At 36.4% G+C, this 22,402-nt stretch overlaps 1 protein-coding gene across 2 annotated transcripts in view; it reads right to left on the bottom strand.

Annotated features, from left to right (window-relative positions):
• LOC145786684 (calcium-transporting ATPase type 2C member 1-like) overlaps positions 1-19,319 on the bottom strand; it is a 32,982-nt gene extending 13,663 nt beyond the window's left edge. Inside the window, exons 1-13 of one of the 2 annotated variants that reach the window (XM_082598397.1) lie at positions 19,244-19,319; positions 15,448-15,550; positions 7,266-7,355; positions 6,648-6,773; positions 6,001-6,135; positions 5,554-5,741; positions 4,890-4,998; positions 4,102-4,257; positions 3,491-3,635; positions 2,723-2,789; positions 1,664-1,788; positions 1,301-1,398; positions 542-637 (exon numbers count right to left, since the gene is read on the bottom strand). In XM_082598397.1, the coding sequence (XP_082454523.1) occupies positions 542-637; positions 1,301-1,398; positions 1,664-1,788; positions 2,723-2,789; positions 3,491-3,635; positions 4,102-4,257; positions 4,890-4,998; positions 5,554-5,741; positions 6,001-6,135; positions 6,648-6,773; positions 7,266-7,355; positions 15,448-15,528 (1,416 nt within the window). In that variant the 5' untranslated portion in view covers positions 15,529-15,550; positions 19,244-19,319. Of the gene's footprint in view, positions 1-541; positions 638-1,300; positions 1,399-1,663; positions 1,789-2,722; positions 2,790-3,490; positions 3,636-4,101; positions 4,258-4,889; positions 4,999-5,553; positions 5,742-6,000; positions 6,136-6,647; positions 6,774-7,265; positions 7,356-11,817; positions 11,834-15,447; positions 15,551-19,243 lie in introns of those variants that run through there. The other variant, XM_082598398.1, reaches the window with a different exon arrangement.
• Between the last annotated feature and the right edge of the window lie 3,083 nt (positions 19,320-22,402).

The raw sequence follows: 22,402 nt of genomic DNA, 5'->3' as shown, positions 1-22,402 counted from the left end.
GCCATTTCAAACATTCTGGAACTGGCAGCGTGTACCCAGCACCACCTAGGTTTACCCTGTTCTGTTGTATGAATGGGCTTACACTTGGAGGCTAAGCAAATTGAAGGAACCCGGTTTAAATCCCCCCAAGGGTGGTTGAGACATCTCTTAGAGTAAAATTAATTAACATAACACTGCCTGATGCAAATGATTTGGCTTCGATGGGTGAAAACAAGGAAGTCAACCATCGTGTCTCCAATCACCCAGACAGCAAAACCCGTCATTTTTACATTGATTCACCGTCTGTGTAATGAAAGTCATCTAATGATTTGCTAAGACACATGCCTGAAATGGGCATCGAACCCACGACCCACGTCCTTTCGAATGTGGGGCAGACGCTCTCACCACCTCTATGAAAGTTAATTTTCAAGTTATTTTCAGGCACAAAATAACTACCCGGCCAGTAAATGTCTTTTTTTACATTGATTCAACGTCTACACACGTTGAATCAGTGTAAACAAGGAGTGATTTGTTGGCTGGGCGCAAGAACGCAATGAGCCACCTCAACGACTGCTGCTACGTTAGGATGTGAGTCAGCATCCACGCCAACGTCAAACACGGAAACTTCCCCATCGGCGTTGTAGCCAACTCCGGTTATCTGCAAATATAAACAATAAACAGAGTTAGCAAAATCCTTTCTTTTTAAATCAAAATTCAACCTAGCAACATCCTTTATTTTTACATTGATTCAACGTCTTCATCTGAAGATTTTACTAGGTTGAAACACGGCGTCTTGGACTCCACGCATGACTATCCCGCTTATGAAACCTTGGGACATCTCTAATGTTTCATGCGAATGGGCATGAACGCTGAAACACATTCAACATTTTTTTGCCGATGGTAGTGGATGGCTTTGTCGAACTTAAAATCACATTGCTGGTTGCAATTTCAGGAAGTTTGCCCAAGTATAGTGGCATCCTGTAGATACGCTCATGATGAAGGCAGTTAAGACAAACGCGGTTCAAGTATTAGAGATGAAATAACTTAAATAATAATACTGTAATAGATCAATCTATTTCTTGAGGATGTAGTTCATCTGTTCAGAGAAAAATAATAACACACGATCGTGGAAATGGAGGAGTGTGTGCTGGGTTTGCAGATTCTGATCTTAAAAAGCAGTGACATGACACGTTATAAACATAAGCGATAGCAGTTGGGAAGGTAAATATAGCAATAAAAAGATATCCGACAGTCAAGCAATAGCATAATTTTATATAAGAGATTATAAATGTAATTTAGCACACTGATTCATGCAGCTTACTTCGGCTATTACTTGATCGGAGGTATAAATCTGAGTGACTGTCATTTCATTTTTGGTGAGAGTTCCTGTTTTATCGGAGCAAATGACGTTCACACAACCTGTCATCAACATCATCGATAAGTCATTCAGCAAGAAACAAAGATTTGCATTTGACTATTTTTGTTGGAGCATCGATTTAATGTCAACAGATGTCAAAAAAGCAAGACAAATTAAAAAGTAAAAAATTGTAATACCAAGACAGCAAAATCCGTCATTTTTACATTGCAGACGTTGAATGAATGTAAAAACAACGGCTTTCGCTGTCTGGGATAACTATATCTGAGACTACTTTACTGATTACAATTTATCAAACAGCAACATTACCTAATGCCTCAACAATTGGAAGCTTTTTTACTATGGCCTTTTTCTTGGCCATCCTCATAACCCCAAGTGCCAGCGTGACAGTGACAACGATGGGTAATCCTTCAGGGATTGCAGCCACTGCTAAACTGCAACACAAAGACAATCATCAGTGTTTCACTAGCAACAATCAAAGAGAAACCGAACTAAATTAGAAGAGCTCTCCATTTAGAAAAAATTGGATACACTTTCCACAGGGATATCTAAGGAAGGGGGTACGAATTAAGGCTCAAAGCGACTGCTTTATTCTCACGACACTAGAAGGGGGGTAGTTGATACCGCGTTGAACATGCGGTTATTTTTAAAATTGCAGAAAGTCTTGTAGCGCAGCTGGTACATTCAGCCACAGAAGACAGTTAGCAAATGTTATGTAGAGCATATTTGAAGAAAACTTGTTGAGAACGCAGCTGAAAAGTTACCAGTAAGCTGTTTTTAATCAAAGCCTTTGCAGTAGGCCAGGTTTAAAGCAAGTATATGGGTAGTTGAATTAATGAATTAACAAGTAATTATGAGCATACAGTGAATATTCATGGCTGATGGTAATAGCGAAATACAGGTTATTATAAAAAAGTTATCAAATTACTCTCGGTGTTAATCATCATTATACGAAAAACAGAAGCCGTTCTGCTGTCAGGCGTAATAAAAGCCTTCGCATCCCCTTTTTTAAATCTTTCTGACTTTCCGCTGTGAAAACATTCCGTTCTAGAAATACACTACAGCCAAGAAAGTTAAAAGTTTAAGCAAAAGCATGCAACATTATTGCTTTTACAGTAACCAGTTTGAGCCATTCAACAGGGCAGCACGTAATTTATTACACTTAACTACAGTAGATTAACACGCACATTGTCACAAGGTGCAAACCAGACAGCAAAATCTGTCATATTTACATTGATTCAACGTCTGCAGACGTTGAATCAATGTAAAAATGACAGATTTTGCTGTCTGGAAATGCGGATGCTGGAAAAACAAGACAAGGACGATTTGATTGACAGCTGTTGCTATTACGTAAGGACAGCTACACACCTGACTCCAATTGTGAACATATCAAGTAAATTTCTGCCTTGTATCCACCCCAATAACATGATGACGCCTGCATGACAATCCATACAAAAAATATAAAATATACAAAACTGAAACAAGACCGGAAGTAAACCGGCTTGACTCTCCCCGTCCACAATTTGTATTCAAGCACAAAACTCTTCACTGTCACGTTCAATGTTTATTCAAGCAGTCTTGGTAGCCTTAAAATTATATAGTTTACTGTGAAGACTTAATACATGCACTGTACTGCATGAGATAGCAACTAAGTTTGCGCAATGCGCATGGAACAGTTTCAATACATTTAGAATGCATGTGTACAACACGAAAAGCCCATTTGGTTAGAAAAATATCAATAAAACATTACGTAACATTTAATGTGAGTCTTGCAGCTGATGTTTCTCAGCAAGATTTTCTCTAAACTTCTTGATAAAACGCGTTTTCTCCAGATGGCAAGATTCGTCTAAATTCATGCGGAAACAGATTCAATATGACAAAAACCCAGCTAATAAAATTACTCCGTATCTCATTAAGGCAACATCTGCAGAACTGGCTCCTATTACCCCGAGCGTGGTACCAAGCCTGGCAAACACGATATTCGATCGCCAGTACTGTAGCAGCAGTATCCAGACAGCAAACCAGTCATTTTTTACATTGATCCAACGTCTGCAGACAACAATTAATGTAAAAAAGGACTGATTTGCTGTCTGAATCCATTTATCCCTAATGAACTGACATATACTACTAACGTACCTATAATGCAAAAAGAACCAAAAGATAAGAGCTTTCCTAGGTCTCCCATGGAGTTTTGAAGGGGAGTCTTTGGAGACTCTTCTGCCTGCATCATCCGAAAGACTTCTCCAAACTCAGAATTTTCTCCGGTGTTTATCACAACTCCCTGAACAAATATGCATCGCGGTGGAAACTTTCGATGGGAAATCAGAAAAGCAAGAGGAAATGACACACATCTCGATAATGATCGGTTTAAGCTCACCAGTAATGGCTCAAATGAGGTTTGCTATCAAGGGCAAGAATCAAAACAAACGCTGAAACGTGGTACAGATTATAAACGCAACAGAAGTAGCACAACCTTTCAACAATTTTTGAAAGAAGCATCAAAATCAAAAACCGTATCATCAAAACTTGTCCTTCCCAAGAAAAAGTAGATTACCGTGCGTCACAATCACATTACACCTTCGTTAAACCCAAAGTCTGGAAAAATCTACGAACAGCATCTAGTTTATTGTGTCGGTTGTGGTACACAACAACAAAACACAAAGTCAGCCGTCAATTGCTCTGGAAACATTTGCTCATAAATGTGACTTCAAAGTCTAGTCATGTGACAAATTTTATTGGCAAACTACCTTCCCACTTCCACATCGCACCAACGTTCCCATGAATGCGATGTTGGGTCTACTAGTGTGGCCTTCATGGGAATGGTTGGCTGATATTTCTATGCATTTCGTGACTGGCTCCGTCTCGCCCGTAAAGCTGCTTTCGTCTATGTGAAGGTCAACAACCTGTGAGTGAGTGAAAGCATATGGAGTGAAATCATATGGAGCAGAGAACTAGCATCATGCGTTCCATAGTTTATGAAACACAGTGAAAAAATGCTTTAAATGTTAATCACAACTCACAAGAAGCTTTTTATATTAATGACTAGTTTAAAAGCACAACACACAGACCAAACAGCCCTCAGTGAAGCGGAATTTCACAATGAGAAACTTTTGTTTTTGAATGGCCACAAAGAAATAGACTTGTAAAGAAGCAGGGACATTGGGACAATCGAAGTAAGAAATCCTGCGATTCAGTACCGTACATTTTAAATTGCAGCAAAACAATGCAATTTGAAGTTTTTAAAATCAGAGATAATCAAATATATACATATCCACCAATGATCTGACCTTCACCCTTTACAGCCACTACTCAATAGTGGTTAATTAATTACATATGCCTAGTCAAAAGGGTTATTCCTACTAACTAGATCTCTTGCCAAGTTCAAAAAAGGCAAGCATCACTGTCATGTCATTTGTAAACGGCTATGAGCACCTGTGCAAAGTGCAAGGTCGTCAGAGCTCTTTTTGCTCAGGTAGAGGGGTTTGTAAAAAGCTAAGGAGCAACCAAAAGTGACGACTAGTGACCCGGTGCGTACTTCGTATAGCCTGACGTCAGCAGGAACACGGTCACCAACAGAGATGTGGACGTTGTCTCCAGGAACCAACTCCCGAGCGTAGAACTTCTGCAGGTTCCCACCGCGCATGCTGGAAAGTTAAAATCGCGTCACGTTTACATGAGAAAATCTGGTGATGGGGTAACCTTGTTAGCAAAGCGGACACGACGAGATTTTACGAAAGTGTATACTTCCCTTTGTGTGAACTTTCAAGGAGTTTGTCACCTTCCGAACAGAAGGAAGTAACACTAACTAACACTTGTGACACATAGCGCATTGCGTGAGCCATGACTTTGAGTCCAGATGATTGTAAGACTATTAACAAACGATTCCAACAACAGTCGAGCAAAAATTGCTTTACTTAAACCCAGACAGCAAAGCAACCGTTTTTTTACGTCTGCAGACGTTGAAGCAAAGTAAAAAACGATTGATTTGCTGTTTGGGAAGGTTAAGCTATTAGAAGGAATAAGCTTTATACTATAAAGTGCATTTGTACCGATTCCTGATTTACGGATATGCAGAAAGGCGGATAACTGGTATTATGCAGTATAGACGTGGACTGATGTATTAAGTCGTCGATTCTGAAGTGCATCATACCACTGTATGAAAATATAATATGCTGTAACGCTCTTGCTGTATAACGTACCAATTGCACATAGGCGGAACAAGCTTGTTTAGTTCTTCAAGCGACCGCTCTGAACGATATTCTTGTATGAAAGCGACCGAAACAACGATTGTAATCGCCACAGCTATGCTGATTGCATCGTCATACTGCTTCATTAGCAAACTGACACACGCGGAGGCCAATAGCAGAAGAATGAGAGGGTCTTTGAACTGGAAATTTAAGTTGCTTTTTAAATGTTTGGCAGTTTGCAGTGGAAGATATAAATTAATTAATACACTTGTTGTTAGAGTAACATATCTATGATACAATAATTACTCAATGATGCAAAAAATGCAACATTGTAGTTAAAAAATACAAGCAAATTTCAATGCAAAAAAAAAAACAGACAAAAGTACCATTCCGAAAGAACTTCATATTTCAAATTATAATATCTTTAACCAAAAGTAGCTGAAAAGGCAAAACTCTAACCTGAGATAAATACTTCTTCCAAAGCGGGTCGTCCTGTTTGATTTCGAATTCATTATACCCGTGGATTTTTCTCCGTCGCCCAACCTCCCCTTCACTCAAGCCCCACTTGGTATCACCTTGCAATTGAGTGATCACCTTCAGACAATACAGGATAGCACAAATAACATCGTGCCTGACACATACAGCAGCAAAGTTTGCACCTCTTTTCAAGGCACACATGGAAAGATATGCACATATGACGGCACTCTGTAGGTGGTTATGGCTAAAGTAACAGGTCAAGGTCCAAAGTTGGCTATCAAACTTTATGCATGTATCATTCATCGGCATCTTTACGATCTGTAACTTTACTAGTCCAAGAGCGTGCGAGACGCATTAGCTCAAATGTATTGCCATCTTCTTAAGCTATTTCTGAGTCTTATAGTTGCATTTTGATAAAACATCATTTGATTACGAATCGTTGCAATTCGTAAATCATTGCATTTTGATAAAAAACATAGTATCATGAGAGTTAACTTTCAGCGTTGTTTCAAAATTTAAACGTGACAAGTCGAAAGGAAGAACTCGTGCACCCTTAACTGTTTCTCCTCGCTCAATTTATAGAGGATTTACGAGTTACAGAACCAAAGTTTAACTAAACAAGATTATACTTCTGCAGTTGAAAGCTCGGCGGCTTCAGCTGCCTTCATCCCAAAGTGCGTCGTTCCGTCACTTGGCTCCTCCACTTTGACCTTTGTCACGTGATCTGCTTTTGAAGCTTCTCCTTCTCCAATTTTCTGGTTGGAAATATATTATGGTTCATTTCCGTCTTTTTAAGTTGATTTTCGGTGCTAATAATATTTTTTTGTATTTTACATAACGTTTAAAACACTTTGAGATAACGCAATTCATACCAAAATTTTTGCAAAAGATATTCAATCTTTGGACAATAAGACATCTCTACCGGCAATAGAGATTAGAGACAATTGGTATTGAACATGTAAAGGATAAAAATTATTATTTCATGACTACATGTGTAAAATGGTAAGGGAATCGGATAAATATAATCTTCAGAACAAAACGTTTACCTAACTCTTTGCATATTGAAATCTGTATAAAATTTCAAACACTCCACAACTCAAAAACAACAAAGCTACTCAACAACTATCAATAAATATTTTAACCTTACAGTACAAATACTTAATTTTAATGTTTTCAAATTCTCTCAGGATCAATACACGTAACGTAATCTGTAGCGCATGGAACGTCAATATTTTTCTGTTAGATACCTTTTGGTTGGAAGCAAGGATTGTTTTCTTGTAGGAAGAGGACACACTCTTTGCTCTTGCAGATGACAACAGCGGTTTGTACTTGTAGTCCTTTGAAGATGGCATGATTATAAAACCTTTCCAAAATTTGGCTACTTCTGATTTTTATTGGCTTTGTAAAAAAAAAAAATTATCTATGTCTGAAATAACATTTTTTGCGTTTTTTTTACCGTAATGGAAGCCATTTATTTGACATTTGGCAGGACCAATTCTTACTAATTAACCTAAATCAAATTAAACAGTAACTTAAAACAAAATTAAACTGATTAGGCAGCGACAATGTGCAAATGTGCAACGTATATAACACCATAATGTTTAGGGGTGATTTTTTGTAACTTAACAAATTCAAAAAGGTGACTTTAGTTTTGCAAAAAAGTATCCATAACACCATCCACAAAAGTTGCACACAAAAGTTGCATGCATACAAAGTATGCATACAAAGCTAAACGAATGCAATAACGTTTTCTTCATTCAAGCTTGCAACTAAACGTGCTAAATGCATCGCAAAAATACTGTACTCTCAGCGTAGATGCTGTATAAACATCACACTATTGCTAACGGACTAACTCTGAAATAAAGTTTGCTACTTTGACTATAAATCACAACTCCGAGTAAGTCCATGACAAAACCACAAAATGCTTTTGCGGTAAAAAACGTTGCGCTGCACTCCTAACTCAGTGCAAGCTGTTAGTGGTCTGCAACATTGCTCGAGATATCTTCCGTGATTGGCAGATTGCAGCGCAAATTCCAATACAAATTCAAAGTTTTGTTGAAGAAACTCGTTGTAAATGCATAGCAGTGTAACTACCAACAGATTATAAACACTTGAGATATGTATATTCCAATATTCAAGTTCAGATCAAACTTTTTTTATTGAAAAAACGCTTCTCCACTCGTCCATCGCAATTCACCAAGTCGATGGTGAAACAGGTCTTTTCATCAGGTGCCCCTAAAGTGATGCCCAACTGTATATTAAAGTGCGATGAAAAGCCACGAATCTTTATGCGGCAATTGGTCAGGGCAACGCTGAAACGCAAGCCTTCAGAGTTGACCACTTATTCAGACGATTCCACTCAACCGTATCATGCTTTCGCTGACGTTACAAATCTAGTCTTTGGATTAAACTTGCAACTTTTGTTGTTCTGCCACAGCAAGCCTTTTCGTGTATTGCTCGTCTGCACAAAAATGTTTTGTAGCCTACCCAATATTGCTCCTGTTTCGCTCTGCTACGACAAGTACAATCTTGTTTAACTTGCATAACGTAGTTGAAAAATCTTTTGCTTGCCTTCATGGTAAATTGATTTTAACTCCCCAAATGAGACCAACCTTCAATGTTAGAAAACACTGACTATAAATATCTGTCATCAGAGTCAAGTTTTTCTACCATGAGTCTAAATGTTGTGCTCACAACACTTTCCCTTCACTGATGTTGATAGCGCTGTTTCTAAGAAACTTGAAAGTGTTTGAGCTACGAACTGTGCTAATCTTTTTGTAAATCAAAAGAAAATTTAACTATAAGCGCTGTAGACAATACAACAAAGCTTGCAAAAATAATTAGCTTATTTAATACTTGCGCACATACACATAACCAAACGTAAGAAACACAAAATAATATTCAACCATTGTTTTACGTGATGATGAAAATAGGGCAAATTAAACAATGCACAAGTCTCGCACCGCAACAACCCACTTCCTGACAAGGTTGATGATGCAGCAACAAATGGAGTCTAAAACATACCGATGCATGCATTCTATTACTAATTGCATCACCACAATTGAATTGCTCTTATAATGAGAACATTCGAAAAATCCATATGCTTCCTTAGCTAATCACCAAGCTTTAAGACTTCATAGAACTCTGTCAAACTGGTGTGTTTCTGAGAAAAAGAAGGAAGGTATGATCTGTCACCTCGAAAAGTGGGATCGCGGTCAGATGGATCATGGGAACATTGCCAGTGCTGACAATAACATACACACGCTGACACAGTGACACTTCCCACACTTACACATGTGGAGCATGACATTTTTGACACAAGAGTCGCCACGGATTGGCTACATCTAGTTGCTCGTTTTCCTTCCTTTCTTCAACCCCTGTAAGAATTTCAGAAAAGTTTGTGCGTTCAGCCGTTCACCTTGCTGCTAAATCATTTCCTTTGCTGCAAAAGCTTTATTCTTACACATCATACAAAAGAAGGTTAAATGGAACTAACTAGAGATGTCTGGCTAAAAATCTCTAAGCAGCCATATGCACCCAAAAACCCTGACAGTAACCAATGGGTTTAAACTGATTAAAAAAATAGGCGAACAAAGCTTGATTTTTAATTACTTTGATTACATCTGAACCTAATTAATACTGCAATGCAGTATATACTATACATCGAATTCCTTCCTCGCTTAGCAAAACATCTCGTGCTGGTGATGACGTGTTGGTATCGTAGCTTCATATGGCACTTTTATATGCGAAGCTCGTTGTCTTAAAGCCAGTTTTTAAAAGTGTTTCCGCGTTGGAGAACTGTGTTGTAACCACCTGGTAGTGCAGTCCATGGAATGTACTGGTACTAACATGGGTTTAGAAATTCTATTTTAGCAGTAACTCAACATTTAAGAACTTAGTTTTCCAAATTTTTGCAATAAAATAACTGAAATACTTGTGGAAAGTTGTTTCTTTTCTTCTAACTATCAGCTCAAGGTGTGGGTGTTTATTGGCTTTTAAGCACTATATGCAAGAATGTAAAACCGACTTAAATGCCCGAATGAAAACATACAGTACTAAGTACAAGCTGGCGCTAGGGTGCAAACCTCGAATCTTCCGTCCTTCTAAAGATATGTCTGATGCTCAGCTCTTGATGCTTACACGCAATGCTCATTAATTCGTTCTACATTGATTACGCTGCTAAGAATACGTTGACAAAACTCATCAATACCATGGGGAACCAGAACAGAGGTTGAGAGACATCAGCGTCTACTTTATTAACTACTACTTTTATTACTAAATATAAGGTTGTCAAGAACGTGCTCCTATCAACAACATAAAAAAATCATTGCAAGAGACGTGAGCAACGTATATATGCTATGATGTAACTCAATTCTGCCATCTATCTGTCACTTAATCATGCTTCAGTTTATGAGCTGGCTACAACCATCAACCAACACTACGCGGTGCTGCTATAACACAGTTGGAAAATGTTGAAATGATGTAAAATGACAACTTTTTCTGGCCACAAAAGTCTGGAATTGTAAGGAACAGCTTCAAGAGATGCTTTCTCGGTTTGGTGAAAGATCTCAAACAATCAATAATTGTTTATGGTATCATTCTTCTTCTTTATTCATCATTACTTTTTTCTAAATTTCTCTCTATACAGAAGCTAACATCTAATCTGACACAATCAGAATTTCCAAATTAATAAACAGATAAAAAATTTACAACAAGATCTGTTTATTAACACTTAACGTCAGCAGATAAAACACATATGGTACGATATCACCTACACAAGTTAAAAAGTACAAATCAGTCGCAAATTTTATCCAGTTATTATTTAACTAAAACGTCATCATCATTATCAGACCAATGGATGAAACAGAATTTGCAACAAGTACTAGTTTTGCAGTGAGATGTCCAGTTGTCCACTCCATGCGGCAGGTGGACCGCACCACAATGTCACGTAACTGATCGTTACAAACATGAATTAAATTATTAATGCACTACGGTGACGAACCTCACAGTAAAAGTGACGTTGTTAAATGGCAGCTTTACGATTTACAAAACAAGCTTTTAGTTACCAAAAGCAGTCTAGTACAAAGCACACTCAGATGGAATGAATATTAAAATTCATAGTTCAAAATAATAATTAACTAAAAAAATAAAAAACGGCCAAAGCCTAATGCCTACATTCATTGGAATTAAGATTATAGCCTACCCAACTAACTACACTGTAAAGAAATCTTTAGCAACTAAAGTGTTAACATGTAGATGTATTTATGAACTGTCATTTGGGATGTCAAAGCACACTATGTACAACAAAATAGTGTATTGACTGCGGAATGACCCGTTTCGGTGAGTCCGATTCGGTGAGTCTGATTCGGTGAGTCTGATTCGGTGAGTCCGATCCCTTAACGGGGGATTTTTTCAATTTTTTTTTAAATTATCGGGTACCGTAGCCTAATTATCATTGCCGTTTTAGGGTTAGGGGTTTGGGGTTAGGAGTTAAAGGTTAGGAACTCACCGAATCGGACTCACCGAATAATAGCAGACCCACTGACTGTACTGTAGCCGCAAAAATAGAGAGTGAGCTTTCTCTCACTACACAGGACAAAAACAGACTCAAAAATAAAACCATAAAAATGCAAGATACTAAAAATAAAAACAAAGCCAAGTTAATCACACAAAGCCAGTTTTTATTATAGAACCATTCAAAACGTTAGCTTAATTATTGTCAGCACTTTAGTGCAAATAATTGGAAAGTAATCCATAAATAAATCCATTTGTACTTTACCATTCTTACAACAAACTTACCCTTTCATTTCGAACAGAGAAAACTGTGGAGTCGTTGTTTGACAATGAAATATCACCATTTCCATTTTCAAAGATTTCATTTCCCTTTCGACGATGAATCGAAGTACCGTACATTACTAATAATTCAACTACTTTTTTCACATAACCTACGCATGCACTTTAAAAATTAAACAAGCTTTAAAAAAACTTTCTCATTAACGGTCCAATAAAGACTTTAGTAGCCTAAGTTATGATCTTACTTTGGGAAGATATGAAAGCATAAAAAACTGACTTGCTATAGTATTATGCTTTAGTACTGTGCTAGTGTGCTACAGGCTAATCATCTGACCCTTTCATTGTTCCATTCACTGCTTACTGGCATTCTTCGCTTATCACACATCAGCTATCACTGAAGCTTGATACAAGCCAGGGGTTAAAGTCTCAAATGCAATGCACACAAATCAAAGTCCACAGGAGTTCAGTTTGAGCAAGCACAGCAAATTACCAAGTGGACACATAATGTAGTTGTAGTTAATAAGTTAAACCAATGTATTGCATTGGCATAATTGTTATATAAACAGTTCCTTGAGAAAATTTAGTCAGCTACTTTAAAATAAATAAATAAATAATAAAGTAAAAAATTGTGTCTTGTTACAATTTGTTGTCCAATATTAATGTGCCAGTGAGGTATGGTTAGTGAAGTTTAGTGCAGGATACAGAAAGAATTAAAAAAAAAGTATCCGCCAGAGAAAAATTAACGCTTGCAGTTTTATTTATATTTGAAATATGTACACTAGGGTGGCTCATTTTCCTTGATGTTCTTTAAAATTTTTGTCAGTTTGGAATAATGTTCCATTTTGGTCACTGATATTTGTGAACCAAAAATTTTTGTTGGGTTTTGACCTTTGACCTTGGTTCACCCAAGGAGAAATTCTGAATTTTTCTGAAAAATTAGTAAATTTCGAAGTGGTTTAGCAGTATCTCAAGAGAGGATTTCTCAAAATTTGACCACGTGATTTTGACGTCACTTCCTCTGTTAACTTCCACGTGGAACATCTTCACCCTACTCCAAGTCTGAGAGTCACTAATAGTGCATGCTTTTAGTGTCATTTTAGTTGATTTTACAGCCTTTTCGCAGTCAGTGAATCTATAACGTCGTAGAAGTAGACCAACAAAAAAATTTGGCACAAAAGATGAGAGTCAGTTTAGAGTATTTCAGGGCCCCTGATTCCGAAAATGCACTTAGTTTTTTCGAATTGGCTCTAGTTTTCGAGATATTCGACAATGAAAATATTTTTGAAATCGTTTCTCAAAAGCGTTCAATTAGCAAATTACTTATTTTCAGCCCTGTTTACCATTATGATGTCATAATTGCACTTGTCTAGTTCAATTGGTTCATATTGCACGAAAGTTCAAAACGCAAGCAAAGGTTGAAATGAACTGTGTTTAACGTAAGGGAGACATAAATACTCAATGAAAACAGTTGTGAATCAGTAGGTCTACATCACAAGAAAAATATCCCGAAAGTCATGTGTTTATGAATGCAGCTTTATATTGAAAAGGTAGGCCTACTGAAATGGATACTTGTACAAATGAAGTTTTATTCCAAGCCTTTGCCAAGGCCAAGTCTTTGCTGCAAGAAGTTTTTTTCTGGTCTATAGGCTAAATAAATGGCATATAGGCTAATAAAATATGCCTTTGACAAGTAGGATGCTGTACAAACAACCCAGATATATTTTGCTGCATGAGGCAACGCAGAGGATCAACACATTTTGCGATAGATACAGCGCTATATAAAAACAAGCATTATTATTATTACTTTGACATGAAGCTGGGTGATCAAGATAAGTCCTGGGTTCCTCCTAAAGTATGCAAACATTGCACTCAAACCCGTTTCTGGGCTCAAGGCTAAGAAGTTCAGAGTGCCATGACATAAAGAGAGCCGTGGAATCACCATGAAAATTAATACTTCTGCACGGTGAGGATGTTCGAAGGAAGTTGGAACATCATGTTTACATGGAGTGTGCAAGGCAGTCATTGCATGGACGTTGCTATTTCTGTTTTTTGTTTGCCCTCTCTATAGTTTCAAGTGGTGATTTGCTTGAAACAATAGGAAAACGGGCATGACTGAGAAACCTCAATACCTTCAGTAATGTTTTGGAGCAAGGTCAAGTTTTTTTCTCAAAACCATTTCTACCACCTACTGTAGTAGTTAAAGATTTAGTTATCAAAAGTGGTAGCTGCAATCTTGGCTCCTCATCTCGATCAACATGGCATTCTTGACTCCAAGGCCAAGATTACGTTCTTCCGCAGCAAGGATAAATGCAGCTACTTTACTGAAGAACATAACTTTGTATTCTGTAATTATATAAATGGCCTTCGTACCTTGATGGGTGTTGCTCAGTAGGCCAATCATAATAAAGAGTTGCGTTTGTTCATCGATAGCTTTGTTTTGTTTATTTGTCTAGTTTGTTAAGCAAAACAATGTATGCATTTTGTTTGTACAGTACTTAGTAGCTTACTTAGTAAGTCTGAGACTGTTGAAATCAACAAATATATTAATGCAAAACGCAAGTTATATATTAAGCAAAACAATGTATGCATTTTGTTTGTACAGTACTTAGTAGCTTACTTAGTAAGTCTGAGACTGTTGAAATCAACAAATATATTAATGCAAAACGCAAGTTATATATTCTACATCTTGTATCCTCAGGTTTACTTCGCATCATATTTTGATTGTTACTAGGCCAGTAAACGTTAAATAGCTGTTTGTTTAGGTTGTAATCAACGTGATTGGTTCCAAATAGCGTTTATACAACTCAGAAATGTGCCTGGGATTACTTTCAATTTTGTCTATGTAGTAAACGACACGACGTTAAATCTGTAGGGGCTCAAAATTGCGAAAAAAATATTTTTGCTGTAACGCAAAAACTAAAGCCAATTCGAGAAAACTTAGTGCATTTTTAGAATCAGGGGCCTCGAAATACCTTAAAATGACTCTCACATGTCTTTATATAAAAAAGTTTTGTTGGCTTGTGAAAATGGATAAACATCGTCAAATGATTCAAGAAACTGAAAGCAGTAGATATTTACTACGTGAAGAGCGCACAAAGAAAATCATGTCTGAAATGTGGTAGAATTCGACATTTTGAGAGTAATACATGTGTCAGTGTTTATGGAATTGCTAATTAAACTACTTCGCTTGCTACAAGTTTGTGTTACTGCCTCTTATTGTGTCCATTAAGATGCTAGAGTGCATTAGAAGATAGCGAGTGAGCAGTTTCAGGGATAAGCGAAAATTCAATATTTTGAAAAAATTCAAACCAGGTGAACCAGGGTCAAACGTTAATATTTTTTTGTAAAATTTGGTGTAGGAGATACATTTACCAAAAGGAACAATATTCCAAACTGACGAAAAATTTAAAAGAAAAAAATTTTTTTTTGGAGATTTTGCGCCAGCCTAATGTACACACAAACAGCATAAATATAAAAGAAGAGAAGCTGAAATATCAGGTTTATAACAAATGTGAGGTACTTTTTGTACGTATGACTTGCTAATATGATTTAGTAAGGCTGCTTTTATATATGGTGCACTGCCAAAACAATTAGCTCCCCAAAATTATAAGTAGTAGCTACCTACTCAGTACTCACCTTTACAGTGTTCACCATTAACTCCCACAAAGAAACATGTCTGGCAGATTTTCCTTCATCACTTTTTTCACTTTCAATCATTGATTATGGAAACCATGCAGATCTAAAAAATTAAAACAAATATCTATATAATAGCTTTTAAAAGACTATAAATATAATTGAGGAGTACTGATACCAATATTCCATCTGCAAATAAAGCAGAACTTGCAAGGCTGGCCATCTTAAAGAGTGAGATGAACTGATCAATTATGCAAAACAGCGGAATGGCCCGTTTCGGTGAGTCCGATTCGGTGAATCCGATCTCTTAACGGGGGATTTTTTCAATTTTTTTTTTAAATTATTGGGTACCGTAGCCTAATTATCATTGCCGTTTTAGGGTTAGGGGTTTGGGGTTAGAGGTTAGGAACTCACCGAATCGGACTCACCGAATAGTAGCAGACCCGCAAAACAGAGTAACACTAACATAACTCAATTAACTCATACACATGCTTCAAACTCAGAGATTATTTTTTCTCTATGTAACTAGCTGCCACACCCCTATGATACCATCACCCAGTTTGACCACAAAATATTTAAAACATTCGCTGGTCTAGATTTTAAAGTAAAATACAGTAAAGTTGCCAATACGATTGCACACAGGATTACAAGCAAGCATAAAAAATCGCCGTTAAATATATCATAAGCTATATCAAACATAGTTATTAAGACACTGTTTAAGCAAATAGAATTTGAATAAGAACTTCTGATGATCCGTATAGGTGAAACAGGCTGTTAAGGATTCAGATAGTAATAACTATATTTGATTTAATTCACTCTGCTTTCTAGCATTGAGCACTTTTTGTAGTATTAATAGTTTTCATTGTATTATCATAAGCTATATATGTATAAATTAAAAACTTGATAAGAAATCTTGCATGGAAATGACTAAATTTGTGACAAAATCGTAAATATCAGCTAGGCACCTTTTAAAAGTTTATTTCTGGCTTTTGCAGTAAAATAATACTTGCCAATGCCACAGAGCAAAAATTATTAAAAAAATAAAACTGACAAATTGCAAACATTAAAATGTGCTTAACACCAAAATGATAGAGTCAAAAGATTTTGCACAATGGCTACACCTGCTGTTCATGAAATGATCAGTAGGTAGTGTAAGAAGAAATTTAGGTAAACAACATAATTGAAAAGTGATGAAACATATTTTTAACTCGGTTGTTATGATTACCGTATATATACAATTATACATGATACTCAGCCTATGAATTCATCATCACTCAGTCACTTGAGCATGAAGTTTGCTTTAATTTCGTTTCACAAATGTGAGCACATCCTCTTAACACAATTGAAAAACTCCAAAACAAACTTTTTCACTAAACTTTACATTAAAAATCTTGCTTTGAATATAGCAATGGTGGAAAAAGAATGCATAGTGCGACAACATTATTCAAAAAAACAAAGAGTAGCCTACCACACAAAATTAAAACTTTTAGTCTACCAGAGTAGTATTGCAAAGCTTTCACCACACAAGTGTAGCGTAGCTTCATCAGTACACATCATTCTTATCAAAGAGTACAATTAAAAACGCAATGAAAACAAACCATCATTCAAAAAACATAGAATGAAATAGTAATGATTTTAGTTGATAATCATTGTGACTGATAACATACTGTGTGGTAAATATACAAACGCAGTGCAAAAGACAGTGAAAATGCACCCACAATCATTAAACGAGCTGCTTCAAATTTGAATCAAATTTGCCAAAAAAGTGCTTCCAAGCTGTATCAAACCATAGCACTATGGAATCTCGCACGCGGTCACTATGGACATTGGACAAGCCACGTAAGTTAACGCAAAAAGCAATGAGTTTTGTGGCTATTGATTCAATAGCATTGAAGGGAGTTTTTCTTCATATTTCTTCTGTGTTTAAGCTTCTGTGATCGATTATCTATCCTTTTATCGCTAGGTGGTTGAAGTTAGCCAGATTACCGCACATTGGAAGGCTACTAGAAAGTAGCTAGTCTTTGGTTTCATTCTCCAAGACAGGCAGACCTTTGGGTTGAACTTGGTGCAATCACATGGACTGTTCTTCAGAACCACGTTAGCAAAACGAGGAAGATAACACTTCTATTGATGTATGGCTAAGAAGAACACCATATAACGACAGTTGAGGCACACCCATGCCTGTCTCGGTAGGGACAGGTCAATGGGACATGTGTCGGCATCAAGGCCGAATAAACAGAGTCTGCTAGAAGCTAGAATTTACTGTAACTTATATCAGGCCTCGAAATTTGTACTTTTTTCCGGCGGTCAAGCATGTCCTACCGGACTGGTACTTTCAGCGGACATTTAATATCTCAACCGGACATATTTTTTGCATGTAGATTTTGCACAAAATCACACTACAGTATTGGGTGTCCGACGTTTTTTCGTAAACAGTTGTTCGTAAACAATTGTTCGTAAAGTTAATTCTTCGTAAAACAATTCTTCCTAAAGCATTTTTTCGTGCATGCAGTTGAAATTTGATGTATACGAAGAAATGCTTTACAAAGAATTGTTTTACAGATTTCATTTTAAGAACAACAGTTTACGAACAATTGTTTTACGAACAACTGTTTACGAACAATTGTTTTACGAACAATTGTTTTACGAACAACTGTTTACGAACAATTTACCTATAACCACAGTATTGTGTAGTCGTGTTTGTAGAAGAAGATTTTCTTCAACCACAGACATATTTTCTACAACAATTTTCTACAACAGAATAACTCTGCAATGGTTGATGGCTCAATTAACCAATCCTAAAGTATATATACTGAAGCAGATTGCTTGCAAATAAATCAGTGTGTTAATGACAGTCGTGTAATGACGCAATAAACACAATTGAAAACAACAATCCAAATTTCCTTATTACAAAAGCAACTACGATCACTTATTCCGTGGTTTTCGCGTTATAGAATCGTTGTGCCAAGCGATTACTGCCGGTTGGCGCGGGGTCGTATTCTGTGCAGAAATTCTATTTCTATCAGTATCAGCGTGAATAAGGTCGCCACATGCGCCTAAGCACATGCGGAACCCAGCTGAGACTTGCTTCTCTGTGACGTTTCTTTTTAACAAACGATCAATGTAACGCAATAATCCTCATTGTTAAAATTAGAATACATATCCTGCCGAAAAGTTCAGACAACTTTATTTCAAGGCAACATTGCAAGGCGTTGAAATGATGTAAAAATGACTACTTTTGCCATCAGCTGGTTAACCACGCCACTCTAATGTGATCTTTAAAGCAATTGCCTGTATTATTATTGTTTCAGCTCCATATTTGTTCGTGTGAAACTAACAATTCAAATTTAAAATATCTTTTTGCTGCATTAGCTCTATTTTTGTCAAAAATTTTGCGGCGGTCATTTATGACCGACCAATGAGTCGGCTTTGGTAGACATTCGAGGTCATTCCGAAGGTCATGTCCGCCAGATATTTCGAGGCCTGTTATATATATTCAGATTTAAAAATATATGTTCTGCCCAAATAGCCACGAGATGTTTTATTTGTCAGCTTCATTACGCAGAAGTTGAGTGGCTGGCAATAATGGGTTAGGGTTGGTTGTTTGAGGAAGCAGAGACCTTGGAATGCTCTATAATAATTTTAATACATACAACAACAAATTTTAACACAATTGAGCCATTTAGGTTTGACAAATTACAACTTTAAAAGCTATTTGAACAAAAGGATATGCAAATGAAACATGAAACCTAACAAAATAAACTTAAAACAATATTTATGATAGTTGCTTGTTACTAACCTCAACAGCCTAATGTTGCAATTGCTTCAAATTAAGCTTGAATTGGCTTACAACTTTACAATATCTAGGCATCACAATACAAACTGAAACAATATAAACAAACACAATTAAATTCCAAACTTTAATATGATCAGTATTGTATATTATTGTACCCCAATGCAGGCTCAGTATTAGGGCAGGCTAACTTTAAATTCCCATTGTTGAGATGTTTACAGGATGTCATTAACTAAAAACAGCATTTATTCTCAAAGTCAATTCGAAATAAAAGGAAGTTAAAGCAATGAACAACTCACAAAACTGCTGAACTTTCCTGCTAATGGTGGATCTGACAATCCTTAAAACCTTGTAAGGCATTGTCAAGCATTTTAAGGAATTAGCAGACATGTTACAGGATTTTGGAACCATGATCTTAACCTCAACCTCTAAGAGTAACCCAAATTGTACAAGTAATTTGGAAAACAGCTCATTTAGGACTGCCAACCTTGACAATGCCATAAATTTTTTTTTAAATGTAACACAAAATTAAGTGAAATTAGTTAAGATGAAGATTTTTTTTATAAAAGTAGCAAGTGTAGGCCTAACCTATTAACCCCACTGAAAATATGCTGCAACTATCTTCTATAGGCTATAGAATTTCTAAATTCTAAGCAAAGTGACTATTTTTACCCACATGTTGGCATGGTTGCAATCAGGTGTTGCCAGAGTTAGGATTAAAGTTAAGAAGGGTTAAGATAAGGGTTAGAGTTAGGAACAAGTTATAGTTTGATCTTTACCCAGTACTGTACAAAATTTTTTTTAAACAAAAGTTTTTGTTTTTAACAGCTTTAAACTTTTCTCAAATTAGGGAAAAATTCCTTATCTGGCAATGCTATTTACACTATATATTATATATAGCCACAGCCAATTCTAATATTCATAGACCAATAAACTGACTGACTAGTCGGCCCATAAACTGACTGACTGTGTCAGAGAATGATAATACAAACTATATTTAGGCCTCCTTTCAGTGTTTTTGCTTCATCCTTTATGCTAGCAGGTAGCAGTTGTTGTTTTTGCATCATAGGTGTTATTTTTCTTCTTTGTTTTTTTCTCATACTACCGTACTTTTGTAGGGCATGAAATTTTTTGATACTTGTATAAAACCACAGTATTTCACTTGACTATTGCAGCAGTAAACAACTTTTTATTCTCACTTTAACTGATCAGCCTATCTTGTTTCAACGTAACTTGATGCTGATGCTTGACATTTGTCATGTTAAAAACACGGGAGCTGACTCGACGACTAATATAGTACTACCGGTACCGGATTTCACTGTTTCCTGTCTGTTGTTGCATCTAGATTGTTATGATGCTATTTTATTTGCATTGTTTATAATTGTACCATATACTATTCTCGCAACAAACGAACTAAAAAGTTTCTCTCTTTCCAAGGACCAAGACTTTAAGAGTAAGACTTGAGCACCATGGTCCATGAGCAAAGTTGTTGAAAATTCCAAATCTCATGATATGTCAGTGTTGCCAGAGTCGTAACCGTTGAAGCTGTATAGGTACATTGTTATAACTTACCATTCTGGAAGCAGAGCCAGTTCAGTTCAGTTCAGTTGTTTTTATTTCTGACTATCATATCAAAACAATACACGTCAGCATAGCAAAGGTCGAGAAAAGGGTAGAAGCGATGGAACCACTATAAGATCCGCTGGAACCACTGTAAGTGTTGTCTTTAATTCAGTAGTTGCTATCATTCACCTTTACAAATTGCAATTTCTTTGGAACTGTCTACGAGGAGATTGACAATATTGTTCATTTATTCTTAATTATTCATCATTAATATTGTAAAACATGTAATGAAAAGCTAATAAAATTTAATAAATAAATAAATATAATTCTTGCAAGTCATAAACAACCATCAATTTTAACACCAAAGCAAAATATTTTGCAATGCATGTTGATTAAAATATCAAAAACAACATGAATTTGCGAGTTTGCAACCAACTACAAGTACATTATTTATACGTTGGGCTAAAGAAGCAAAATAAATTCACTTGACTTGAAAAAAACGACGACCTACCTCTATTGCAGAAACCTGGCAATTTTAATCTGAACTGAGTCACTGCGTGACTTGAGTCAGACAAAAAGGGTACGGTAACCTAAGAAGTGGGATTGCTGGTTTGAATTGTGGCCCGGTTGGTTTCGTTTAATTTGGAACTGGCACCAAAGGACGGAAGATTTGGATTATGTGTTTTGTTTAAGCATCTGAGGCCAAGGATATACGGTACGGTGTTAGAATCATACCACCACAGATTACTGATAATTTTTGGACTAGGCTGAAAAGGCGTGTAGACAGTTCAGTTTGTTTTTATTTCTGACCATCATAACGAAAACACAATATATGACAAACATAGTAGAGGTCTAGAAAAAGGTAGAAGCGACAAAGCAGCAGACACTAATCACATTCAAATTACTAAGTGCACTTATTGGGTACATCAAGTTTGCAAGTGCATTGCATTTGCGCAACAGTTTGGTAGAAAAGGGCCAGATAGAAAGCAGATTTGGAGTTTGGACATGGCATAAAAAGTTTGAACAAGAAGGTTGCTTGTGCAGAGTAAAAGGATCTGGCCCTTTTCTTTCAAATCTTTGCACAAATGCACGCTGCACAGTCTTATTTGACTGTGTTCTAGCATACTCCAGTACACAAAATGCTTTTTCTGCGCTATTATATGGCATTTCTGCAACTAAAAAGAAAAACGCCTGAAAATTAAAAAATTAAATTTTATGTCGTATTTGTACCATACGGTAGGCTACTGTAAAAATTTGAGATCGTATAAGCAATATACATAATTGGCAAGGTTACAAGAATGCACATTGTACAATCAGAGCAACTAACAATAATGTCGAATTTTTTGAAACACCCTGTACATTGAATAACATAAAAAAATTAGTAGCCTACAGACTAAAGCACTTAAGACAAACGGGTCATTCCATCTTTAATTTAAAATTTTTTGAAATTTGCTCACCAATGGTCTCAGATTTTTTTCATATTTGGCAAAATTAAAGATCTCATTGAAAAAATGAGTTTGCAAAAAAAATGAGCATTCTATGTTAAGCGGTTTCCGAGATATCGCATTTTAAAATTTGTGAAAAATGGGGAAATTCGGGGCT

Source organism: Aplidium turbinatum, chromosome 17 (assembly GCF_918807975.1).
Source record: "Aplidium turbinatum chromosome 17, kaAplTurb1.1, whole genome shotgun sequence".
Taxonomy (NCBI): Eukaryota; Metazoa; Chordata; class Ascidiacea; order Aplousobranchia; family Polyclinidae; genus Aplidium; species Aplidium turbinatum.
Note: the sequence above shows the minus strand (reverse complement) of the source record. Positions and strands in the feature narration are given on the sequence as shown.